The sequence below is a fragment of the Protopterus annectens genome, chromosome 10.part0 (assembly GCF_019279795.1).
Source record: "Protopterus annectens isolate FY-2018-M chromosome 10.part0, PAN1.0, whole genome shotgun sequence".
In the NCBI taxonomy this organism is placed as follows: domain Eukaryota; kingdom Metazoa; phylum Chordata; order Ceratodontiformes; family Protopteridae; genus Protopterus; species Protopterus annectens.
In genome coordinates, this window is record NC_056744.1 from 1,701,762,907 (window position 1) to 1,701,790,362 (window position 27,456).

Consider the following 27,456-nt stretch of genomic DNA (forward strand, 5'->3'; position numbering starts at 1 on the left):
AAGTATTTATATATTCCCTCTTGCTCAAGTTCTTATACATCACATTCTTGTCCCAAACTGATGTTTTCCTGGTGCTACAGTTTTCCTTCTTTAAGGGTTGCTTTCCCATTTTTTAAATTTCTCCAAATTTTTAGAGCTTGCTTCCCCCTGTGAGTCCTTTCATATTTTACTAGATTCACCCTTTGGTTAAAGCACTTATTGCATTCAGGACATTTATATGGTCTCTCCCCCGTATGAATCTTTTTATGCATTACTACAGCCCTCTTTGTCTGAAACACTTATTGCATTCAGGACATTTATACAGTTTATTTTCTTTGTGAACTAACAGATGAAGTCTAAGGCTACCATTTTTTTGTGAAACCCTTGCTGCATTCAGGACATGTATATGGTCTCTCCCCCGTGTGAGTCCTTTCATGTATTACTAGAGACTCCTTTGTCTGTAACACTTGTTGCATTCAGGACATTTATACAGTTCTTTTCTTTGTGAACTAACAGATGAAGTCTAAGGCTACTAGTTGTTGTGAAACCCTTGCTGCATTTAGAACATTTATATGGTCTCACTCCTGTGTGAATCCTTTCATGTATTACTAGATTCCCCCTTTGTCTGAAACACTTATTGCATTCAGGACATTTATATGGTTTATTTTCTTTGTGAACTAACAGATGCACTCTAAGGTTACTAGTTGTTGTGAAATCCTTGGTGCATTCAGGACATTTATATGGTCTCTCCCTAGTGTGAGTCCTTTCATGTATTACTAGAGTCCCTCTTTGTCTGAAACACTTATTGCATTCAGGACATTTATACGGTTTCTCTTCTTTGTGAACTAACAAATGAAGTCTAAGGCTACTAGTTGTTGTGAAACCCTTGCTGCATTCAGCACATTTATATGGTTTCTCTACCATGTGAGTCCTTTCATGTATTACTAGATTCCCCCTTTGTCTGAAACACTTATTGCATTCAGGACATTTATATGGTTTCTTTTCTTTGTGAACTAACAGATGCACTCTAAGGTTACTAGTTGTTGTGAAATCCTTGGTGCATTCAGGACATTTATATGGTCTCTCCCTAGTGTGAGTCCTTTCATGTATTACTAGAGTCCCTCTTTGTCTGAAACACTTATTGCATTCAGGACATTTATACGGTTTCTCTTCTTTGTGAACTAACAGATGAAGTCTAAGGCTACGAGTTGTTGTGAAACCCTTGCTGCATTCAGCACATTTATATGGTTTTTCTACCATGTGAGTCCTTTCATGTATTACTAGATTCCCCCTTTGTCTGAAACACTTATTGCATTCAGGACATTTATATGGTTTATTTTCTTTGTGAACTAACAGATGCACTCTAAGGTTACTAGTTGTTGGGAAACCCTTGCTACATTCAGGACATTTATATAGTCTCTCCCCCGTGTGAGTTCTTTCATGTATTACTAGAGTCCCCCTATGTCTGTAACACTTGTTGCATTCAAGACATTTATACCGTTTCTCTTCTTTGTGAACTAACAGATGAAGTCTAAGACTACCAGTTGTTGTGAAACCCTTGCTGCATTCAGGACATTTATATGGTCTTTCCCCAGTGTGAGTTCTTTCATGTATTACTAGATTCCCCCTATGTCTGTAACACTTGTTGCATTTAGGACATTTATATGGTTTCTCTTCTTTGTGAGCTAACAGATGAAGTCTAAGGCTACTAGTTCTTGTGAAACCCTTGCTGCATACAGAACATTTGTACGGTCTCTCTCCCATGTGAATCCTTTCATGGATTACAAGATCTCTTCCTTCTCTGAAACACTTGCTGCATTCAGGACATTTATACACTTTCTCAATATGACTCCTTTTGTGGGCTGTTAGATGACTGCATTGTTTGAAACACTTGCTGCATTCAGGACATTTATATGGTCTCACTCCTGTGTGAATCCTTTCATGTATTACTAGATTCCCCCTTTGTCTGAAACCCTTATTGCATTCAGCACATTTATATGGTTTCTCTACCATGTGAGTCCTTTCATGTATTACTAGAATCCCCCTTCTTCTGAAACACTTATTGCATTCAGGACATTTATATGCTTTCTTTTCTTTGTTAGCTCTCTGGCGTACTAATGGACTTTGCTGTACTATAGAACTTGGGTCACATTCAGAGTTCATGTTGCTGGTGTATCCTGGATGAAGCTGTGCTACAGGTATAACAAGATGCTTGTCGGAGCTCTTCAGAGTTTGAACAGTGCGCTGCAGGTTCGCTGCAGGATAACGTGAAACAGATACTCCTAGTGATGGCTGCTGACTCCAGCAAATGCTCCATTCTCTGCTCCCATTGCCTAGAAACAAATTAATTATTAGTTCTGTATCACAATAATGAAATACATGTGTTTCATTTTACTCACAACAGCACACATGCAGTTTTATCCATCTTAAATATTATGGATTTATTTTCCATTTTTAAATTTAGCATTTTCTGCTGCTATTAACATGATAAAGGAGCAAAAACAATTCAGACCTTCATTTATAAGAAGTTAGTCTACTAAAAACAGCTTTAAGAGATACAAAAAGTACAAAACTAATGAAATAATTTACGAAAGTCAACAGTTTTGAATATAAAACATACCATCAATCATAACAGGCATACCTCTCTACTTTTCCTTACTAATATTTGTTAAAGTTAGACTGTAGTTGTACTGTAAATCTGACTCTCATAACATTGTTTAATCTTTTCATGCAAACATATTTATAGTGTGGCATTTAAAACAACATTCTGCACTTCCCTGGGTGGTTAAAATTGGTCCCTTCGGATTAGCACTGATTACCAAAGTTCAATAAATAAAAACAATCAACCTGGCAAATGCACGACCCATGATTACATAATAGAAGAGCAGAGCACATTGAAACAGAATACAACAATGTAACAACTGGATACAATGACGTGCAACGATATATTTAATGTATGCAGATTACAGAGTATCACTTACTAATAAGTTTATACTGCTAAATTTCATTCAGCAACACACGAAGCAGCCATGTCCTTGATGCAAAAGGATTTTTGAGGGTGGAAATGAGTAACATACCTCATGTGGTTTTGGCACTTTAGAGGCATATCCAGAGAAAGTACCATTGCATAAACTACCTTAACATCAAAGTGGATATTTGTGTGTAGTCACTGTTGTAGTCATGGCAACAGGGAACTCTGTCCCAGGCCAAGGTCCAATATGCAGACAGAATTTTAGAGATGAGCACCCTTCCACCTTGGCCAGGCTGATGTCACCTTATGTACCAAACATACATCTGCACATACTTGGCATAAAGATGGCATTTGTTCATAACATCTTTGGATCTTTCATGCCTCTTCATAGGTCACTGTCTGTCATGATATACAATGCTGCAGAGGCAGAGAAATTTCCCACAGTTATTAAACTGAGACCCATAGAGTTCTACACTTCTTAAGGAGAACAATCAGGAAGAAAGCAGAAACAAAAAATGAAATGAAGGATCAGGTTTGGGATGAAAGGACACGGGCACTCACTCCAGCCTTAGGTTCCTAAGAAGACAGAGGGGACCAGGACTGCAGCAGTAACCACGCTCAAACATGGTCAGTTTGTCACACAACTGTACTATGTCCTTCATGTGGATCACTGCATCAGTCATAACATCAAAGAAGTTTGTCGAAGCTTATGTTATAATTATTTACAACAGAAGAGCATCATGCTTTCAATAAGGCAGGAGCAAATAAAGCACTAGCCATAAAGATAATGCCCATCTGTAGTGCTCAAGAAAGGTGTGTACTGAGGACCATGTGGTGGCCTCTAAAATGTCCTGTACTCTGACCCCTTTCAGGTAGGCTCTAGTAGTCACTGTGAATCTGTTGTGTGTGTTCTGACTTTCATCGAACAGAACTGTTATGGACTTTGTGATGACTGGTAAAGCTGCAAATATCTATTTTTTAAACAGTCTGCTTGAACATGGGGTTTCTCTTTTATTTTAAGAAAAAGCTATAAACAACTCATTTGTTTTTCTAATGTTCTTAACATGGTCTATATAAAATCTCAGGTGCTTGTGAATGCCCATTAATTGCAAAAGCATTTCTGTCTTGTTCTAAGTTATATAGAGAAAAGACTGATGGCTGGAAAGCTTGGTTTAGGCTTATTTCCATAATGACTTGGGACAGGAAGGAGGTGTCTGGTATGCAAAGTCATCCTGTTTTTGTGAAATGCCACTAAAGACACCTTTTACATTAAGGCCTGGAGCTATTTGACTTTTGACAAATGGGACTGCAATTAAAAATGCAGTTATGCAAAACAAAAACTTTACAGTTGCACTTAATATTACTTAAAATATCAACAAAGTCAGTTTTTCCAACATACAGTTTTAAGTCACAGGCTGAGCCAACTTTTTTGAGGTGCAGAATGCCCTTAATAAACTGCATGACAGGTGGCCTGAATGTTAGGGGAGGTCTAGCAGCAGATAAGTAGAAATGGCTGAGAGGTGTACCCTCACTGAGGTGTATTCTAAATCATATGAAAAAAAGTTAGGGGAGTACAGAAATACCATAGGTACATCCACCTTTTTATGGTACAGGTTCCTCCTTTGGCACCACAGGATAAATCTGTTACATTTCCTTAATTATGATTTTCTGGGACTAGGCCTCTTAGCTTTCATCATGATTTTTTGCACCTCACTGGAGTACAGTTGTCTGAAGGTAAATACAGACATAGCCTCCAAGCTGCTATATTCAGGGTGGAAAGAACACACAGCCATGCACAAAACACCCCCACACTCAAACACCCCCCCACACACACACCCCCCCACACACACACTCCCCCCACACACACACACACACACACACACACACACACACCCCACCCACACACACACACACCCAGCCCACACACACACCCAGCCCACACACACACCCAGCCCACACACACAGACACACACACACCCGCACCTGCATACACACACACACACACACCCACACTCAAAACCCTGCACACACACACACACCCAAAACCCCGCACACACACACATACACACACACACACCCCCCACACACACACCCTCATGCAGACAGACACACACACACACCCTCGTGCACACACAACCCCGCACACACACACACCCCTACACACAAGTGCACCCACCCACCCACAAACATGCACACACACAAACATACATATACTGCATTAGAAGACTGGCATCCTGTTTCAACAGAAAAGTCTTTCCCTTCCCGCTACAGTCGGTAGGAGGACCACATGCTAGCTAACCAGAAAGGACAATTACTATAATTTCTGGTCTCTTCTGCCTAATCTTTTGAATGACCCTGGGAAGCAAGGGAATATGAGGGGAAGGTATACTGATTTAGGCCTCTCAAATTCAGGAAGCAGTTGTTCACTGCCCAAGTTTGACTGTAAGGTACTCTGAAACACAGTTTTTTTTTTCAGTTGTTTACTGAGAGAAGTAAACAGATCTTCTCGGGAATACCTCATTTGGTAGTAATTTCTAGGAATGTACCCATGTGCGAGTCTGCAGAAGTCTCACTCAGCTCATCCATCATTGAGTTTAATTATGAGGGTATGTATATAGCTGTTAGGAAAGTCTATAACCACCTTCAGAGTCCCTGGCCAAAGAGTGTCTTCTGCACTCTCACAGCATAAATGAATACTAACATTTCTTTTATATTTATGTGCATACTTCTTTTCTTAAGATTTTTGTGTCCTGCACATTTAGGTCTAAGATGAGACCAATTTATCCATGTTTTTGGTCTGGTTGTGACCTGGTCATTTAAAGGGTGTCCATTTTTTTCATCTGGTTCACCCACCAAACTAATCCCATATTCACACAAAATAACACAAGTTTATTTTTAAGGGTTGTGACAACTGATCTCAGCAATTTCTTAGAAGCCATTGTAATTCCATCAATCCTCAACCCCTTTTCCCATTTTGCTCATGAGATCAGGGTGTCACTTCCACAGTGACAATCATCTTGAACCAAGTTTTACACCACCAGGTGGCAAGCCCTGCCAAGAATGCTCATTTGTATCACTCACTTACACACACAGACACACACACACACACACCAACAGTCAATTTAGTGTGTCCAAACCACCTACTGCATGTCTTTGGAATGTGGGAGGAAACTGGAGGAAACCCATGTGATCACAGGGAAAACATGCAGACTCCACACACAAGGCGCCCCAGCAGAGAATCGAAAAAGAAAACCTCTTGCTGTGTGGTGACAATGCTAACCACTGCAGCACATCAACCACCTCAATTGCAATTCCCTCATGGGAAATCTAGCTAGAGGAGCTACATGGACAGTTGAAGTCATATGACCTAGAATCTCAAGAGTTTGTCTGGCAGTCTACTTTATTATGGCTGTGACATTTTTAAAGAAGGAAATTACAGTCTCCATTTTCTTGGTTGGGAGAAGGGCCCTGCAAAATTCATATTCTGTAGTGCCCACAGAAATAGTCTTTTGAACTGGACTTGGAATGGACTTTAAGTGGTTGAGAGTGAAACATATGCTTTAAACTCTGCTTTTATAAATTCTGTAATATAGCCTGCTTTGCAGCTTTTACTGATACATTGTTTTAATTATTATCATCTTGAATATAAAAATCAAAAGATTAAGGAATATATTAAAACTAGTGTAGAAAAGTGTCACCTTACAAATCAGACAACTGTGTTCATTTACAATGCTTTTCTTCTACTGATGGCAAAAACAGAGGGGAAATTAAATCAGGGATACATACCTGCAAATAAGGGGTTAATGTGGCATTCCAAACTGTTTATCTTGTTAAAAAAAAGTTCCCACATGGATAGGTCCCATGTTTGCACACCAGTTTCAGAAAGCATAACTGCATGCAGCTACTTAAAAATAAAAACCCTGAGAAAATTCATACAGTTTATCCCTTTCTTCCTGATTATGTGAACGTAAAACTGGATAATGTTTTTTCTGCATAACAGAACACCTTGAAGTATGAAACATACAAGAAGGAGGGATCACACAGCCTAGACAGAATAATTCTAAAAGAACAATGACCTTTTCATCCACGGAGACAGATACTTAATTCCTAATGATGAATACTTAGGGTCTTATACCTCTTATACCATCCATGTTTAAATAATATTATTAATATGTTTAATGTGCCATCTTGCTGACATTCAATAAGTGTTTTGGTGCTTTGCCTATTCTTACATATACAGACAGCTAGGGATACACACAGATACTAGGGGGAGCGTCCGAGGCCAAGAGCAATAAAATGGAAATCAACCACCACTTAGAGAGACACATTCATTTCAGAGTGAGAGTAAGTTGGGAGATTCAAGAGGTCAGCTGAACTACAGAAGGCCACCCATATACAATCATTTTTTTTTCTGATTTGTTAAAAGTTCCATTTTGGATGCTGTAAATGAAACTGCATTAAATAAAGCTGTGAAGTATCATACATGTATTTTACATCTATGGCACATCATCTGGAAAAAAAACAATATACACACACCTATTCTGAAAACAAAACAAACATACACTTAAAGCAAGTTAAGAATGAAAAAAAATAGCACACAAAGCTTTGTATAAGAGACAAAGGCCTTCATGTAAACATGGTGCTCAGTTTTGCAGGTATGTACTACGTAAGGCAGTGCATATAAAATAATATTATTAGTAAAATAACACACAAAGCTTTGTATAAGAGACAAAGGCCTTCATGTAAACATGATGCTCAGTTTTGCAGGTATGTACTACGTAAGGCAGTGCATATAAAATAATATTATTAGTAAAATAACACACAAAGCTTTGTATGAGACAAAGGCCTTCATGTAAACATGATGCTCAGTTTTGTAGGTATGTACTACGTAAGGCAGTGCATATAAAATAATATTATTAGTAAAATAACACACAAAGCTTTGTATAAGAGACAAAGGCCTTCATGTAAACATGGTGCTCAGTTTTGTAGGTATGTACTACGTAAGGCAGTGCATATAAAATAATATTATTAGTAAAATAACACACAAAGCTTTGTATAAGAGACAAAGGCCTTCATGTAAACATGAAGCTCAGTTTTGTAGGTATGTACTACGTAAGACAGTGCACATAAAATAATATTATTAGTAAAATAACACACAAAGCTTTGTATAATAGAGACAAAGGCCTTCATGTAAACATGAAGCTCAGTTTTGTAGGTATGCACTACGTAAGACAGTGCATATAAAATAATATTATTAGTAAAAGTAACTAACAACGAGAAGAAAAAGTATGGCAAAGCAGTTTAGGTCTGTAAGGTATAAATAATAAATCTTTACATGGCTTTGTACAGAACATTAAAATGGAGCCATCTGGATAGGACCACTTTTTGTGGATAATGCTAGAACTTCAGAAAATGATCTAATAACCGTTATTCATTGATTATTAATGCTGAGTTCATATGCCATGTAGTAAGATCAGTAATTTCACTCTGATCATCAATGCTATTCTTGTGTGTATTTTCCATCAGGGACCATGGGATATCACTATGGTACCAGCATCTTCGGGATCCCTTGGCCAGGAGATGACACCCCCTACCTTTACATTTACATTGTAGGAGTTCCTTGTTTGTGGATTTACTTCTGTAAAGTGAGTATCTGCTTAACTAGTGAAGTTAATCAGATGTTAATGCATTTTATAAAATGAAAATAACTATACTATGAATAAACAATCTATGCAAACAGACACTAGACATTATTTAGATGAGAAGAAATTTAAATTTGCTAGTTTAATACACAGTGCTTTATCTGTTTCTTATAATTTAGGCATTTTTCCTTCTTCACAAACCATATTTACAGAAAGTGACTGGTGGAACTGAGAGACAAGGACAATTATATAAATGAAGCAATACTTGAGAGACTACAGTTAAAATATATGCAGCAATCCATAATGAATATGCTACAAAACATTGTACAATACATAGGTTCATAGGTTCATAGGTTCATACTAGGCTATCTGCCCGTGGGCATTTACAAGCCTAGCCCATAGTTTTGTGGCTTACGCCACCCCTTTAGTATGGGGAACTATACCCATTATTTTGCTGTGCCTCTGTTGAGCAGTGACACTGAGGTAATCCCTGGGGTACATACTTTGATCTTTAGGGTACAGCAGTGGCAGATTCTGTTGGTATTAGAGGTAATAAATGAAATGTTTGCTCCCCCCCCCCTTTTTAGGACATTCTACCTTGGCACTCTTGATAAAATGCATTCATGGCTGTCCTCCAGGGAAGCAACATAGGGACTGTTCTTAAGCCCTTTCTTACCCATGCACATCTAGAAGCCCTACAAAGATGGGCATGCAATGGGTATAAGAGCTGTAACTTCTTTGTGTGTCTGATGAAAACCCACAGATGACCCCTGCCCCAGGCACAGATACTTCTATAATGTTTCTCCAGACTGCACCAGTTAATTTTAGCAGACTGCTACCTCACCAAGCAAGATATGCAAGAAGGGACAGCTTTTTCTTTCCGCACCCTTCCAAGTGGACTCCGGCAGTGCTCTGTCTGCTATTCGATCCCTTGCCATTTCAGCTGTAGTCAGGGATTTATCGCATCTATATCTCAGAGCCAGCACATGAACTTGTAGTTTGGAAATTCCTAAAAAGTTTACTGTTGTGGGACAGTGAATGGTATTACATAATCAGTTTTGCTTACAGATAAATTAAATTTAGAAAATTTAATTTTGACCTGTTTCATAATTCAAATATTAGAAATGGGTGTCCAGAAATCCATACACAAAGCACAGTTGGGTTTATATCTTGCATAATGGCAGTAAATTGTAATTTGTGGTTTAATGACAACATGTCTAGCAGGAAAAAAATCAATGCTGGACAGACTTATCAGTTAATGCAAGAAAATACCCATTTATTAATTTAGTTAATTACTTAGTTGCTTATTGAGTTAATTAAAAAGTTAGACCCTTTGAAGCCATGGCTACACCAATCACAAGCTAAAATACATCTTATTGACATAAGAAATACTGAATAACATGAAAAATTGGAGGCATGTAAAAAAATCACTAACAGATATAACATAGTAGACATGGGTAAGAAGATAAATTAACAATATGTCTAGTATGATAATATTGTAGTAATTTAGTGTCAGTTGTTATCAATTTAGAAATGTCGTGAACAAAACATTATCTCTAAAAAGGTTAAAAGGTTCTTGTCATTTTTGAACAGGTGAAAGGCTATTTCAACAGACTTCTGCTAAACAAAGAAAAAAAAAAACAGTTCTAGGGTTTAGCAGTTAATATAAATAGATGAAATATGTGCACCAGTTGTTTTAACACATATAATTTAATACTTTTACTTTTTTTAAATGATAAGAAAACCTTAAAAATATAATTTATAAAACAGTGAAAACATATTTAAAGGTATGGTAAATAATTTTTACATCAGATAACTGTGATACCTATTTAAATACAGGGTTGTACAGTGATAATTAGCTCTGATTCATTCACCATATTACCAAGCCTGGGACAAAGTGCCAAATACTACAGTGTTTTGTTGTTTTTAATAAACAAGTTATTGAATTACAATGCTGAACAGTGCAGTGTATATTTCTCACAGAATATGGAGTGATATCTGCACCACTGGGTTTTCTGATTATCTTATAACGCACCAAGAAATGCTTTTGGTACTCTTTTCATAATGTCTTATAATAGCAAATACTGCTAGCAAGGTAGTCTGATTTGGAAGCTCTGCTAAAGAGCTGAATGAGCATTAGATAGGTGCAACAGGGTTAACAGTTTTTTCAGCTTTAGAGTCACGGTTATATAGACGTGTAAGAAAGTTAGCATCTTTGGTTACCTACAACTAGTATTTGTTTATTTGCTCATTTATCCTTTGTTGACCAGGTTAGTCTCAATAGGCTAGTGGCTTTTCTGGGGAGACCCAAGGTGGTATTTATACCACTATGAAAAATTTGTGCAGGACATTGGGGAACTTCCTGTACTCTATTAGGTACTTCCTAGGAGCGTCAGACTGGAGGGTAGTCACATTACAACACAAGAAAGAAGGGAATCTACTGAATAGATTTCTGCTTCAGGTGCAGTTGAAGTTACTGAACTTGAAGAAGCAGAATTATTGAATAAGAAACTGCTTAAATTGTTAGATGAAAATGAACCTGCTACTTGCAAAGCTGCATCTTGGAGCCAAATAGTTGACAATTTGATGCAGAAAGAGGAGAAGTCTTCTTTTCTTTGTCGGATGATAACTTTCAGGGTTCAAGTTTTAGCTCAGTTTACACCTCAGTGGCTCCATCTGCAGGTACAGAGTTTGCTGCTTCTGAGAATAGTATTTTTAACAACATGAGCACAAACTTTTAAATCTACTTCTGATCCTGACTCTTCTGTTTCACAACACAGAAGGAAACTGCGTGTGGTATGAACATTTTCTAAAAACAATGAAACAGGTATGCAATTTGGGACAATACTGTTTGTCTTCTTGGATTTACAATTAAAGAAAATCAGGCCTTGACACATGTTTGTAAAGATGCATCTTGCTATGTAATTTTTGAAACATTTCCATTTGCTGAAGATTTTTTGGCTAAATGTATCAAAGAAACTTTGCTCTCTTTCTGCACTGTAAATCATTGTAGGTTTAAATTTACAACCAAAAAGAGGTATTATCTTGCAATTTAAAACTGCTGATGTACGGCTAGCTTAGACTCTGTCTCAATTTTATACAATATGCCATTTGGTGAGCTGTTTCAGATTCAGTTTCACTTTTACACAATATGCCATTCTGTTCTGGAAATAAAAAATATATGATGCCAGGAAAATATGGACAGGTACCTGGGAAACCTAGGTAATACTGACAATGTCTGCATCCCAGTTTTGGGCACATTCCTAACCTGCCTGCTATCTTTGGTTACAGGGCCTTTGTACCTTACAAGGGCAACCAAAGACTTGTTTTCATTGTGGCTCTTATGAATAGTTAACACAAACACGTCCTAAGAGAAAATGTGCTCAGTGCAGGGAGTTTGATTATACTATTCATAACTGTGAAACATTCTATAAAAATGTAGGAAAACTGAGCAGTTTTGGTTTGACTACCATCAAATTAAATTGTCATAACAGCAACAGTCTTGACCTGTTAGTATTATAGCTCCATTACGTATTGCAGAAATATATGAGGTTAAGACTGATATGCATAATGTTCTGACTGAAGAGAATGACATAGGTGAACAAATCTCACATAGTACTAATGTTACAGATGATGAAGGTGATAAAAGTGGCCACGCAGACATAACTTCTATTTAATAATGATCTTTACTGACAATAAAATTTGATGCTTCTAATACTATTTATAAAAGGGTTAAATAAAGAAAAGAAAATTAAAGACTAACAGTTTGCAAAAAAGGGGACATGATAACCTGACTAAATGTTTCTGTAATATTAACAATATTATTAATAAAAATGGCATTTAGTCATACAGGAAAGTTGCAAAACTATTCATTCGGATATTTGCTGTCTTTTGGATGTTTGTCTGTTGACTGCTAGCCAACACCACCAGGCACATTGTGAGGTCATACAATTGTTTGGTCCTTTGGCCAAGATTTATGTTGTGTAACTACCATACGCTATATAAAGAAAAGTTTAACATAGCGAGATTTGGTTATTCCCACTACTGGCAGAGTTCTTACATGTAATTTCAAAGGCCCTTTGATTTCATCCTTTTTATTACTGTACATGCATCTACTATCAATGTGGTGGTGCTGCTGCGGTAGCATTGTCGCCTCACAGTAAGACGCTGTCCGGTTCGATTCTCAGCTAGAGCATCTTCTGTGTGGAGACATGCGTGAATGGGTGTACCTTCATTGAAGGTTGTTTGCTAGGGCTGGTAACTTGGCACATAAAAATCAACTACCAATCATTAGCGGACCGGAATGCCTCTGTGGCGACCCCTAACCGGGAAAAGCCGAAAGTCACAACAACAACATGCATCTACTATCAATATCAGTAAAAGAAACTTGTAACTCTACAAGCGGCAGCAGTGATGATATATTCATGTTGTACATCATGTTTAAATGTAAACACGTGGCACCTATCAATACCAGTAACAGATACTTGTAACACTACAAGCAGCAGCAGTGATGATATATTCATGCTGTACATCATGTTTAAATGTAAACACGTGGCACCTACTATCAATATCAGTAACAGACACTTGTAACACTACAAGCAGCAGCAGTGATGATATATTCATGCTGTACATCATGTTTAAACGTAAACACGTTGCACCTACTATCAATATCAGTAACAGATACTTGTAACACTACAAGCAGCAGCAGTGATGATATATTCATGCTGTACATCATGTTTAAATGTAAACATGTTGCACCTACTATCAATATCAGTAGCAGACACTTGTAACACTACAAGCAGCAGCAGTGATGATATATTCATGCTGTACATCATGTTTAAATGTAAACACGTTGCACCTACTATCAATATCAGTAACAGACACTTGTAACACTACAAGCAGCAGCAGTGCTGATATATCCATGCTGTACATCATGTTTAAATGTAAACACATGGCACCTACTACATCATGTTTAAATGTAAACACATGGCACCTACTATCAATATCAGTAACAGACACTTGTAACACTACAAGCCGCAGCAGTGATGATATATTCATGCTGTACATCATGTTTAAATGTAAACATGTTGCACCTACTATCAATATCAGTAACAGACACGTGTAACACCACAAGCAGCAGCAGTGATGATATATTCATGCTGTACATCATGTTTAAATGTAAACACATTGCACCTACTATCAATATCAGTAACAGATACTTGTAACACTACAAGCAGCAGCAGTCATGATATATTCATGCTGTACATCATGTTTAAATGTAAACACATTGCACCTACTATCAATATCAGTAACAGACACTTGTAACACTACAAGCAGCAGCAGTGATGACATATTCATGCTCTACATCATGTTTAAATGTAAACACGTTGCACCTACTATCAATATCAATAACAGACTCTTGTAACACTACAAGCAGTGATGATATATTCATGCTGTACATCATGTTTAAATGTAAACACGTGGCACCTACTATCAATATCAGTAACAGACACGTGTAACACTACAAGCAGCAGCAGTGATGATATATTCATGCTGTACATCATGTTTAAATGTAAACACGTTGTACCTACTATCAATATCAGTAACAGACACTTGTAACACTACAAGCAGTGATAATATATTCATGCTGTACATCATGTTTAAATGTAAACACATTGCACCTACTATCAATATCAGTAACAGATACTTGTAACACTACAAGCAGCAGCAGTGATGATATATTCATGCTGTACATCATGTTTAAATGTAAACACGTTGCACCTACTATCAATATCAGTAACAGACACTTGTAACACTACAAGCAGCAGCAGTGATGATATATTCATGCTGTACATCATGTTTAAATGTAAACACGTTGCACCTACTATCAATATCAGTAACAGACGCTTGTAACACTACAAGCAGCAGCAGTGATGACATATTCATGCTGTACATCATGTTTAAATGTAAACACGATGCACCTACAATCAATATCAGTAACATATACTTGTAACACTACAAGCAGCAGCAGTGATGACATTCATGCTGTACATCATGTATAAACGTAAACACGTGGCACCTACTATCAATATCAGTAACAGACACTTGTAACACTACAAGCAGCAGCAGTGCTGATATATCCATGCTGTACATCATGTTTAAATGTAAACACATTGCACCTACTATCAATATCAGTAACAGATACTTGTAACACTACAAGCAGCAGCAGTGATGATATGTTCATGCTGTACATCATGTTTAAATGTAAACACGTGGCACCTACTATCAATATCAGTAACAGACACTTGTAACACTACAAGCAGCAGCAGTGATGACATATTCATGCTGTACATCATGTTTAAATGTAAACACGTGGCACCTACTATCAATATCAGTAACAGACACTTGTAACACTACAAGCAGCAGCAGTGCTGATATATCCATGCTGTACATCATGTTTAAATGTAAACACATGGCACCTACTACATCATGTTTAAATGTAAACACATGGCACCTACTATCAATATCAGTAACAGACACTTGTAACACTACAAGCCGCAGCAGTGATGATATATTCATGCTGTACATCATGTTTAAATGTAAACATGTTGCACCTACTATCAATATCAGTAACAGACACGTGTAACACCACAAGCAGCAGCAGTGATGATATATTCATGCTGTACATCATGTTTAAATGTAAACACATTGCACCTACTATCAATATCAGTAACAGATACTTGTAACACTACAAGCAGCAGCAGTCATGATATATTCATGCTGTACATCATGTTTAAATGTAAACACATTGCACCTACTATCAATATCAGTAACAGACACTTGTAACACTACAAGCAGCAGCAGTGATGATATATTCATGCTGTACATCATGTTTAAATGTAAACACGTTGCACCTACTATCAATATCAATAACAGACTCTTGTAACACTACAAGCAGTGATGATATATTCATGCTGTACATCATGTTTAAATGTAAACACGTGGCACCTACTATCAATATCAGTAACAGACACGTGTAACACTACAAGCAGCAGCAGTGATGATATATTCATGCAGTCCATCATGTTTAAATGTAAACACGTTGTACCTACTATCAATATCAGTAACAGACACTTGTAACACTACAAGCAGTGATAATATATTCATGCTGTACATCATGTTTAAATGTAAACACGTTGCACCTACTATCAATATCAGTAAAAGACACTTGCAACACTACAAGCAGTGATAATATATTCATGCTGTACATCATGTTTAAATGTAAACACGTTGCACCTACTATCAATATCAGTAACAGATACTTGTAACACTACAAGCAGTGATAATATATTCATGCTGTACATCATGTTTAAATGTAAACACGTTGCACCTACTATCAATATCAGTAACAGATACTTGTAACACTACAAGCAGCAAAAGGGATGATATATTCATGCTGTACATCATGTTTAAATGTAAACACATTGCACCTACTATCAATACCAGTAACAGACACTTGTAACACTACAAGCAGCAGCAGTGATGATATATTCATGCTGTACATCATGTTTAAATGTAAACACGTTGCACCTACTATCAATATCAGTAACAGACACTTGTAACACTACAAGCAGCAGCAGTGATGATATATTCATGCTGTACATCATGTTTAAATGTAAACACGTTGCACCTACTATCAATATCAGTAACAGATACTTGTAACTCTACAAGCAGCAGCAGTGATGATATATTCATGCTGTACATCATGTTTAAATGTAAACACGTTGCACCTACTATCAATAGCAGTAACAGACACGTGTAACACTACAAGCAGCAGCAGTGATGACATATTCATGCTGTACATCATGTTTAAATGTAAACATGTTGCACCTACTATCAATATCAGTAACAGACACTTGTAACACTACAAGCAGCAGCAGTGATGATATATTCATGCTGTACATCATGTTTAAATGTAAACACGTTGCACCTACTATCAATATCAGTAACAGACACTTGTAACACTACAAGCAGCAGCAGTGATGACATATTCATGCTGTACATCATGTTTAAACGTAAACACGTGGCACCTATTAATATCAGTGACAGACACTTGTAACACTACAAGCAGCAGCAGTGATGATATATTCATGCTGTACATCATGTTTAAACGTAAGCACCTACTATCAATATCAGTAACAGACACGTGTAACACCACAAGCAGCAGCAGTGATGACATATTCATGCTGTACATCATGTTTAAACGTAAACACGTGGCACCTATTAATATCAGTAACAGACACTTGTAACACTACAAGCAGTGATGATATATTCATGCTGTACATCATGTTTAAATGTAAACACGTTGCACCTACTATCAATATCAGTAACAGACACTTGTAACACTACAAGCAGCAGCAGTGATGATATATTCATACTGTACATCATGTTTAAATGTAAACACGTTGCACCTACTATCAATATCAGTAACAGACACGTGTAACACCACAAGCAGCAGCAGTGATGACATATTCATGCTGTACATCATGTTTAAATGTAAACACGTGGCACTGACTATCAATATCAGTAACAGACACTTGTAACACTACAAGCAGCAGCAGTGATGATATATTCATGCTGTACATCATGTTTAAATGTAAACACGTTGCACCTACTATCAATATCAGTAACAGACACTTGTAACACTACAAGCAGCAGCAGTGATGACATATTCATGCTGTACATCATGTTTAAACGTAAACACGTGGCACCTATCAATATCAGTAACAGACACTTGTAACACTACAAGCAGCAGCAGTGATGATATATTCATGCTGTACATCATGTTTAAATATAAACACGTTGCACCTACTATCAATATCAGTAACAGACACTTGTAACACTACAAGCAGCAGCAGTGATGATATATTCATGCTGTACATCATGTTTAAACATAAACAAGTGGGGTTTCATGGCTAGAAACAATGTTACTGGTCAGAAATCAGGTAATGCAACACAGATAGCACACGTGTTTACCTTAGAGCAATTAACTTAGCAGGACTGTGCGTTACGCTACAACGATTACCATGGTATATTATATAGCAATGTATACGGCCCAAACACAGTACAGGGTAGTGTATACAGTGCAGAATACTGTGGAATCCCATTCCAGGTATTCTGCACAAAAGTTGTGTTAATGATCTGTAAGGATATATGGACTGTCATGTAAAAAAAACAGTCAGAGGAAGTGTGTGCGCATTGACTAGGGACACACAAATGAATTGTAGGAATGAACACGGGGAAAGAGGACAGGTGATGTACAGCAGATGAAGTCATGTAAATAGAAAACAGTTATAACAGGAATGCCAATCACATATTGACATGGTACAAGTACAGACTGCACAGTGAAACTGTACATTATGTGACTGTCACACAAGGTAATATAACAAAGGAGAAGATTGGCTTTGTGATATAAGCATCATGACATGAACAATGGAGAGGACATTTATCAGGGATGTTCTATACAGTCAGGGTTGGGTGCATATTGTGAAGCTGTGCAAACTGATTTGGCTGAATATGACTGCAATGTCAGCAGAGGTTTCCAACAACTGCAACACAGTTAAAGGCTCATGGACAACAGTAAAAGAAGCACACACAATCATGGACAATATCAGAATAATATCACCAGTAATCCCATGTCTCTGACATAAATATGCGGTTCTGAGTGATGATAGATGGTGCTGCACACACTTGTACAACTACTATGATACCTCAACAATCTACAAGGGTAATCAAGCACAGCTTCCTGACACTGTAACATCTGCTGGAAGTGTTAGGATGGACAATGCTATACCTGTATGTGACATTATAATTAATACAGGCTAGCTGAGTGGTGTGCATGGCACAATCCATACTGTCATGAATGGAACCCATGCCATCAATGATCTCAAACAGCTATGTATGTACTGTTTACATCAATGGAATGGGTATCATACATGAATCAGGTATAACACCTTTCTGTGAGTTCTGCAGCATCAGAGAGTAATGTTTATAAAACAAAAAGAATACTTAGGTCTGGCCAATAAGATGTGTGGCAGCTCACTGTGGCAAAGGTAGTACACTTCAGTTACACATCACTGGAGGATGTGTCAGGAGGTACATAAAGAAGGGTGCACTGTAATCCATTATTGGTGTGCTGAAGTCTGTGACCTATGGAGGCATTATGGCCTTTGATGTGGATGTCCTGCACATAGTCAGTAGTTGTTTTACATACAAGGGAGTAATCACCACTGTGGCCACATGCTGGTGGACATTCCACATACCATCTACCCAGGACACAGGTCACATGCCAACTGGTCTGGTTATAGGGTGTGATGTCTACATTATCCTTGGGTTATCTGTTTGTTTTCATAATGTAACAAATCCCCCATGTTTTTGTTCAATCTCAAGTGTTGTCATGGCTGTGGCACCAATCTCTGGTGTGTGTTGATACTGCTTGTGTTATACTAATATTACAGTCTGAATCAATGACTGCCCACAATCTCTAGTACTCCAGACAGCTGTTCGGACACAGGCTATGTATGCCATTCTTGACATCCGTGACTTAAATAATTGACAGGAAAGGGCCTAACAGACATCCTTGATGTCCTGACCGGATTACTGGACACAAGATATAGGTCACTTCATGATTTCAACATATTTAGATGCCATGTATGTGATCCGGTGGCCTACCCACTTGGTGGTATTGGTGTTTTTGTCCACGTGTGACAGTGTTGAGTGAATACCTCAGTGTGGATTTGTGTCAAATGCCTTGGCCTGATCAGGTTCCACAGGATGAAAGTGTTGTCATCATGCAAGCCATTAATGACCTATTTGAAGATGTCTAACAGATGAAACAGACATGAATGTAGCATTAACAACTCATGTCATTGCTCACAGCAGGGATATTACTAGTGTCCATTTGGAAAAGGTCAATGAAGACATGCTGGTCTACCTCACAGATTAGAGGATGTGTCTATACAGGTATGCATCATATGCTGTCCCCCCCTAATCAGATGGATACATGTTGATGTACACCCTTCTACAGGAATATAGTCCATTTGAAGGGTGTGTTGAAGTGTGTATCCAACCATGTCAGGTAGGTTTACATTCTGAGTCAAGCTATAGGTGATCTGTAATGTTGTCTCAGCCCATTGATTCTTTTTGACAGGCAAGGATGAAGGTATGCGAGACAGTGTATACGGCCTTATCTTGATCTGGCTTAGGATTTGGACAGAATCCCCCACTCGGCTATCACGGAGAAACTCTACCAGCTGGGATTATCCCTTTCATCACTAGATGGTTTACCAAATGGCTCACAGACAGAACACATACTGTGAGAGTTGGTGACTCATACTCTACCAATAGAGCTGTCACCATTGGTGTACCCCCAGGATCTGTGCTAGGCCCTTTACTGTTTGGAATCTATTTCTCAACAGTCCAGGCTAAAGTATACGGCCTTTAACTTAGTGAGTTTGTTGATTTCAGCATATTGGGTGCAATCATTGAGTCCATCAATGATGTTAACACACTACAGGAGGGGATAACAGACAAATGATTGGTGCTATAGCCACAATCAACAAATAAACACAAAATTTGTCATTATTTTGGCCTTCTACAAAGTGGAACTATCCACTAATTGCAGTACTGACAACACTTTCCCTATGCTGAAACCCAGTGCAACAGCATAGAACACATACAGATATCAATCTGAACTTTGTCCACCAAGTGTTCACAGTAGTACAGAAAGGCAAGGCCATGCACCTCTTAAGTCAAACTATCATATCCAGATCTGAGGATGATATAACAACAGTGTACTTGAACCTCATCAGAACACTAATTAATATAATACAAGTAATACAGTATAAGTTTCCCTTTTGTATCTACCTAACCAGACACCTGTAGCAGGTGGAGACCACAGGGGTTTCTCAACAAGAAAATAGAGAGCCTACAAACAATGGCATGATGTATGTGGATATACTGTAATCTGTGTCATACAGGATGAGGTGATCTGTGCCTGGCATACAGGCCAGTCTCTGACCCTGCTCTGATGGGAATACCACACATCCGCAAATTAGCTTTAGCTGATAACATCAGCAGAGTCTGGTGAGAGGAAGATTTTAACAGCAGTGTCCCACATGCTGGTGTAAAATACTCTCTAATGTCAAGCAAGTGCACAAACACACATACACACACACAACCCAGTTGGGTGCAATTAGGGAAAAAAACCCCTACACCCCTACTTAAGTACACTGACTACAGAACTCTGTATTTAAAGCAAGCACAGGAAAAAAATGAAGGCCCTATCTAACAAAATGTCACATATTTAAAATACAGTCATCTGTTATCTCCCCCGTGCAATACAATGCTGGTCTCACAATATTTGTTCAGAAATGCATCAACTACACTACATAAACTGAAATCCACCATGAGAAACCACACACCAAATCAAATCTCTTAGCGCCTCAGCTGAAAAATAGCCATTACAGAGTAAATTTGCCTCTTGGATGAACTTCTTTTATACAAAAACAGTGCAAGCAATTATTCAATTAATAAAACAATTATTCAATAATATGATCAATTATATTTAAAACCTTTGTTAAAAAAATATATACACTTTATATAAACGTTTCCAATTACACTCCTTGTTCATATCCTTTGGTTGGAGTGTATTATATTTTAATATAAAAATTGATTCTTTCTCAAATTACAAGAAGAATTACAATTTACAACAATTATAAATTACAACAAGAAAGTATTTAATTATTCTGCTTCGGAAAAAAAAAATCTTTTTTATGTTTTGAAATATACTCTGTTTTCAGTTAAACAGGAAAAATTGCTTAAAGATTATTGGAACATAGTGAGAAGGGAAGTAGCTCCCCTTAGGGATGTTACATTAAGTTTTTCTTACCCGAGGGGATGCAATCTCAAAGAATTTTTGGTACATGGGAACTTAAACAGAACAAAAGAAATGGGAATTATAGGTACAAACCTCGTGGAAGTTTACCATCTGTCGATATGTAGTGGAAACTTTCAATACAATTAATGGAAGAAAGTTTCAGGTACAAGGCATTTTTACATGTAAAAGTGTTGGTATCATCTATGCTCTCAAGTGCCCCTGCGGAAGTTTTTATATAGGAGAAAGTAAAAGGTGTTTAGGGGAAAGAATTAAGGAAAACATTAGGGATGTTAGAAACAACAAAGTAGTCAGCCCAATAGCAGAACATTTTAATAAGGTACACCAAGGAGATGTGAATGATTTACAAGTGACAGTTTTAGAGCAAATTAAATCAAACTTTCTGAGTGAAGATAGTGTCAAGTATTTGTTGAGAAAGAAAGAATCAATTTTTATATTAATATATAATACACTTCAACCCAAGGGTATGAACAAGCAATGTAACTGGAAAAGTTTTATATAAAGTGTATATATTTTTTTTTACAATAAAATATTTTTTAAATATAATTGATCTTATTATTGAATAACTGTTTTATTAATTGAACGATTGCTTGCACTGTTTTTGCATAAAAGAAGTTCATCCAAGAGGTGAATTTACTCTGTAAGGCTATTTTTCAGCCGAGGCTCTAAGAAATTTGATTTGGTGTGTAAATAAATGGTTTTTGCTTTGGAGATTGTACTGGCTCCTGGTTTTTCTTGGTGGATTGCAATTCCCCTTTGTTTTGTGGTTTTTATAATACACTACGTAAATTACTTGGAGAGTGTCAGACAACACTTTACAGGTGAGGACATCAGCAGTGTCAGGTGGGAAGAAAATGGTAATAGCACAGTTACCACATGCTGGTGTAAAATGTTCTCTAATTTCATGCAAGTGTGAAAATGGTAATAGCAGTGACCACATGCTGGTGTAAAATGTTCTCTAATATCATGCAAGTGTGAAAATGGTAATAGCAGTTACCACATGCTGGTGTAAAATGTTCTCTAATATCATGCAAGTGTGAAAATGGTAATAGCAGTTACCACATGCTGGTGTAAAATATTCTCTAATGTCATGCAAGTGTGAAAATGGTAATAGCAGTGTACCACATGCTGGTGTAAAATGTTCTCTAATGTCATGCAAGTGTGAAAATGGTAATAGCAGTTACCACATGCTGGTGTAAAATGTTCTCTACTATCATGCAAGTGTGAAAATGGTAATAGCAGTTACCACATGCTGGTGTAAAATGGTCTCTAATGTCATGCAAGTGTGAAAATGGTAATAGCAGTTACCACATGCTGGTGTAAAATGTTCTCTAATGTCATGCAAGTGTGAAAATGGTAATAGCAGTTACCACAAGCTGGTGTAAAATGGTCTCTAATGTCATGCAAGTATGAACATGGTAATAGCAGTGTACCACATGCTGGTGTAAAATGGTCTCGCTAATGTCATGCAAGTATGAACATGGTAATAGCAGTGTACCACATGCCGGTGTAAAATGCTCTCTAATGTCATGCAAGTGTGAACATGGTAATAGCAGTGTACCACAAGCTGGTGTAAAATGCTCTCTCTAATGTCAAGCAAGTATGAACATGGTAATAGCAGTGTACCACAAGCTGGTGTAAAATGGTCTCTAATGTCATGCAAGTGTGAAACTGGTAATAGCAGTGTACCACAAGCTGGTGTAAAATGCTCTCTCTAATGTCATGCAAGTATGAACATGGTAATAGCAGTGTACCACATGCTGGTGTAAAATGGTCTCTCTAATGTCATGCAAGTATGAACATGGTAATAGCAGTGTACCACATGCTGGTATAAAATGGTCTCTCTAATGTCATGCAAGTGCGCAAACACACACGCAGACCCCAGTTGACTGCAGTGAGAGCAGAACCCCTAACTAACTACACAGACTACAGAACATAGTACTTTATGCAAGCACTATGGCATATGTCTGACATTTATAAGGCTGCAGGACAACTTATAGTAGATGACATCAGCACTGGATGTTGGCGAGAAAATGTTAGGAGACCTGTATGAAATAGCTAACCATGTTCAACTGTCAAGATATTTTAAGTTCTGTATGTTACCAGATTGATCAGTGTGCAGTGAGCAGTATTTGGTGGTTATGTTCCAATGTGCAGTATACTTTCAGAGACAGCTTTACAAACTATATGCAAACAGGTGTCCACATTACTACAATATCAGAAAATCTGAATACATATTTTCATTTTAATATAACATGACACTTGTTAGTAGTTTAGGTATTGTAGTTGATATATTTATTTTATTTGACATTTGTTAACCGGGTTAGTCCATCTGCGCCAATGGCCTGTTTTCAGTGGGGACCTGAGAAAAAATGCTGCAGAAATACAAACATAAGAAGGTAACATAGTAGGCAATATACAAAACCCAAGAAAAAAACTGCAGCAATACAACATAAGCAAAAATTACATATGCAGTAAACAGGTGAAACAAATAACTGTAATAAAAATAAAACAAAATGAAGTAAATACAACTAGTACATTTAAGTATTTACAGTAATGACATATCTTTCCCAAGTGGCATAATGTAGTACTGTCTAGTGAGCAGATTAGTCATGAATTATTAGATGTAGACAGGCAGTGAAAAGAAAAAGAAAGGAAAATGCAGATTATGGAGGATTTAGGCAAGGACAGGCTTTTGAGTTCAGAAAGCAATGCCTGACTTCAGTTTTAAAGCAGTTGGAACTAGTGATGCTACGAATGTAAGGTGGTAGCTTATTCCATGCAAGGGACACAGTGTTTATACAGGAGTTTACTATAAGTTTTGTCTGGTTTATAGATGTCTAGAATGTGCTGGTCAGAACTACGAAGAGACAGGGTTGGGTTATAAGGGGATACTGAGGTAGAGAGTGATGGGCTGGTTGGGTTTATAGATGTCTAGAATGTGCTGGTCAGAACTACGAAGAGACAGGGTTGGGTTATAAGGGGATACTAAGGTAGAGAGTGATGGGCTGGTTGGGTTTATAGATGTCTAGAATGTGCTGGTCAGAACTACAAAGAGACAGGGTTGGGTTATAAGGGGATACTAAGGTACAGAGTGATGGGCTGGTTGGGTTTATAGATGTCTAGAATGTGCTGGTCAGAACTACGAAGAGACAGGGTTGGGTTATAAGGGGATACTAAGGTACAGAGTGATGGGCTGGTTGGGTTTATAGATGTCTAGAATGTGCTGGTCAGAACTACCAAGAGACAGGGTTGGGTTATAAGGGGATACTAAGGTAGAGAGTGATGGGCTGGTTGGGTTTATAGATGTCTAGAATGTGCTGGTCAGAACTACGAAGAGACAGGGTTGGGTTATAAGGGGATACTGAGGTAGAGAGTGATGGGCTGGTTGGGTATATAGATGTCTAGAATGTGCTGGTCAGAACTACGAAGAGACAGGGTTGGGGTATAAGGGGATACTAAGGTACAGAGTGATGGGCAGGGTAGCAGTTTGTTGAGTAGGGAGTGTGTGAGCTGCAGCCGGACAAGTAGTAAGAGCTGGGGAATTCCATCACTGAAGCTGTTTTAGGGCAAGACAATGATGGGATTTATAAGGCTGGTTACTGGCAAATCTTGCTATGTTATTGTAAACTTGTTCTAGTTTGGATAGAATGTTTGACTGGAGGGGAGTTAAGATAGGGGAGGTGTAGAGGAGACATGGAAGGAGATAGGCTTGGGCAAGGGTGAGTTTGAAGTTCGGAGCAAGAAATTTCTTATTTCTGTAGAGAAGACCCAGTTTCATGCTAGATTTTTTGATAAAGTGTTGGATATAGATGTTGAATTTGAGTTTGTCATTGATTATTGCACCCAGTAACTTAGTGTGAGGCTCAGATTTGATGAGAGTGTTATCTAGTGAAGAAATAATAAAGGTGGATTTAAGGTGGTGGAGAGTTTTGGGGAGAAATAGTAGGAGCTTGGGATTTTTGGGGGTTGAGTATATATTGATGCTCTGTGAGCCATTTTTCCGTAGATGGGAAGGCGTTTTGGGTGAAAGAAAGAGGTTTAGAGATGTTGTCAGCACAAGAGATAAGATTAGAGTCACTGGCATACTGTATGAGGAAGGTGGTATTGCAGGAGGAGTAAAGACGATTGGTGAAGATGTTGAATAGGAGGGGGTCACGAACTGAGCCTTGAGGGACACCAGTTTGGATAGGTAGGAAAGGGGAGCAAGCAGATTGCCATCTGACAGACTGGAGCCTATTTTATAGACAGCTTGAGAATCAGTGAATAACAGAGGGGAAGAGATTAAGGTCAGTAAGCTTAGTAAGTAGCTTGGAATGGGAGACAGTAAAGAAAGCTTTGGAGAGGTCAAGAAAGACAAGACACGAGGTGTTTTTTCCCCCTGGCTTCAGCAACAGCGTAAATGAAGGATAGGAGGGCAGTGGAGGTGTTGTGGTATGGCCTAAAGCCATGTTGAGTGAGAGTCAGAAGATTTTCATTAATAAGGCGAGTTAAAAGCTGATTTTGAGTACATTTTTTGAGGATTTTGGATAGAGGGTTAGGATGGCAATGGGTCTGTAGTTAGAAGCCCCAGTGGAGTCACATCCTTTGTGAAGTGGAATGGTGTAGAAAGATTTCCAGATGTCAGGGACAGTAGACTCTTGGATAGATCTGTTTATTAGGCTAGAGACAGGATAGGCTATGGAATGAACAGAGAGTTTAAGAAAGAGGGGAGGGAGGTTATCGGTAGAGGGAGAACAAGGTTTCAGTTTTAGTAGAAGTGATTGGATGTAGGCTGTGGAGACAGGGTTAAGAGAGAAAGGGCTGTGTTGCATGTATAGTGAGTAAGTGGTGTGAGAGTAGCTGTGGCTTTGGAAAGGTTGGGTAAGTTTTTGAATAGAGTTGATGAAGTGGGTATTAAGTAAGGCAGCAGTTTTTAAGGAGAATTATTAGGGTAGAGGTTGGGGGTGGTAGGTCGACCTGGATTTAAGATCTTATTGATGGTATGCCAGAATTTTTGGGGGTTAGACTTTTGGGAGAAATGGAGATTATAAAAGTAAGTTTTCTTTTTTTTTTTGCTAGATTTTTTTTGGAGATTATAAAAGTAAGTTTTCTTTTTTTTTTTTTTTTGCTAGATTTCTTAGTTCTTTATATTTTTTGTAGGAATGTTGCTGATTTAGTTTTTAGCCATTTTCTGTCTCTTTCTTTCATGCGAGAGAGTGTGGTTTTAGTGAGCCAATGTGAGTAGTTGGCCTTAATTCTCACATTTCTAAGATGAGCTAAAAAGTCAAGTACATCAAGAAAAATGCAATTAAAGTGTAGAATGGCTTCATTAAGAGGAAGGTACTTAAGGAAGCCCCAGTTTATGGAAGTGAGACTGTTATTGAAGGTTTCAGGACTGAAAGAAGAAAGCTTGCGATAGTCTCTACACTGGTGGAATTTAGTTTTTTGGGAAGAGTAATGTTGCACTTGAATAGGGAGGTGGTCACTTAGGGAGTTGGGCACGGCTCTGGGGTCATGATACAGGGCGGGGTCAGAGGTAAGAATCCAGTCTAGGGTGGTATCTTGGGTATTGTAGTAGTTCAGCTGGTTGAAAGTTTTTACATCCTGTTAGTATCTAGTGGAGCAGCCCTAAGCAATATGTCTGTGTTGTACTATGTCTCTGTTGCTTTAACATGTATTTTGTAGCTGTTTCTGTAACATAAATGCGACTTTAGTGGAGTCTTGCAGGAAACTATCTGTATTTTACTTATTTATTGCTGCAATCTTATGAAAAGCTACTTTAAGTCTACTTCATTGTAAAGAGTTCGCTATTTTTGATTCAAGCAATGTGTTTTAAGCCTATGTTTGGAGGCCTAAGATTTCTAGGCTTGGAAGGAATTTAAAATTGTATTAACACATAGTACAGTGTCTAGTGAACTACCAGGAGT

The 27,456-nt window shown here is 37.9% G+C and overlaps 1 protein-coding gene across 2 annotated transcripts in view; it reads right to left on the reverse strand.

Annotated features, from left to right (window-relative positions):
* Window positions 1–291: 291 nt before the first annotated feature.
* Window positions 292–27,456, reverse strand: part of LOC122813927 (zinc finger protein 883-like) — a 469,091-nt gene continuing 441,926 nt past the window's right edge. For both annotated transcript variants that reach the window (XM_044086472.1, XM_044086471.1), the window contains exon 3: window positions 292–2,312. In XM_044086472.1, the coding sequence (XP_043942407.1) occupies window positions 412–2,312 (1,901 nt within the window). In that variant the 3' untranslated portion in view covers window positions 292–411. The remainder of the gene's footprint in view (window positions 2,313–27,456) is intronic.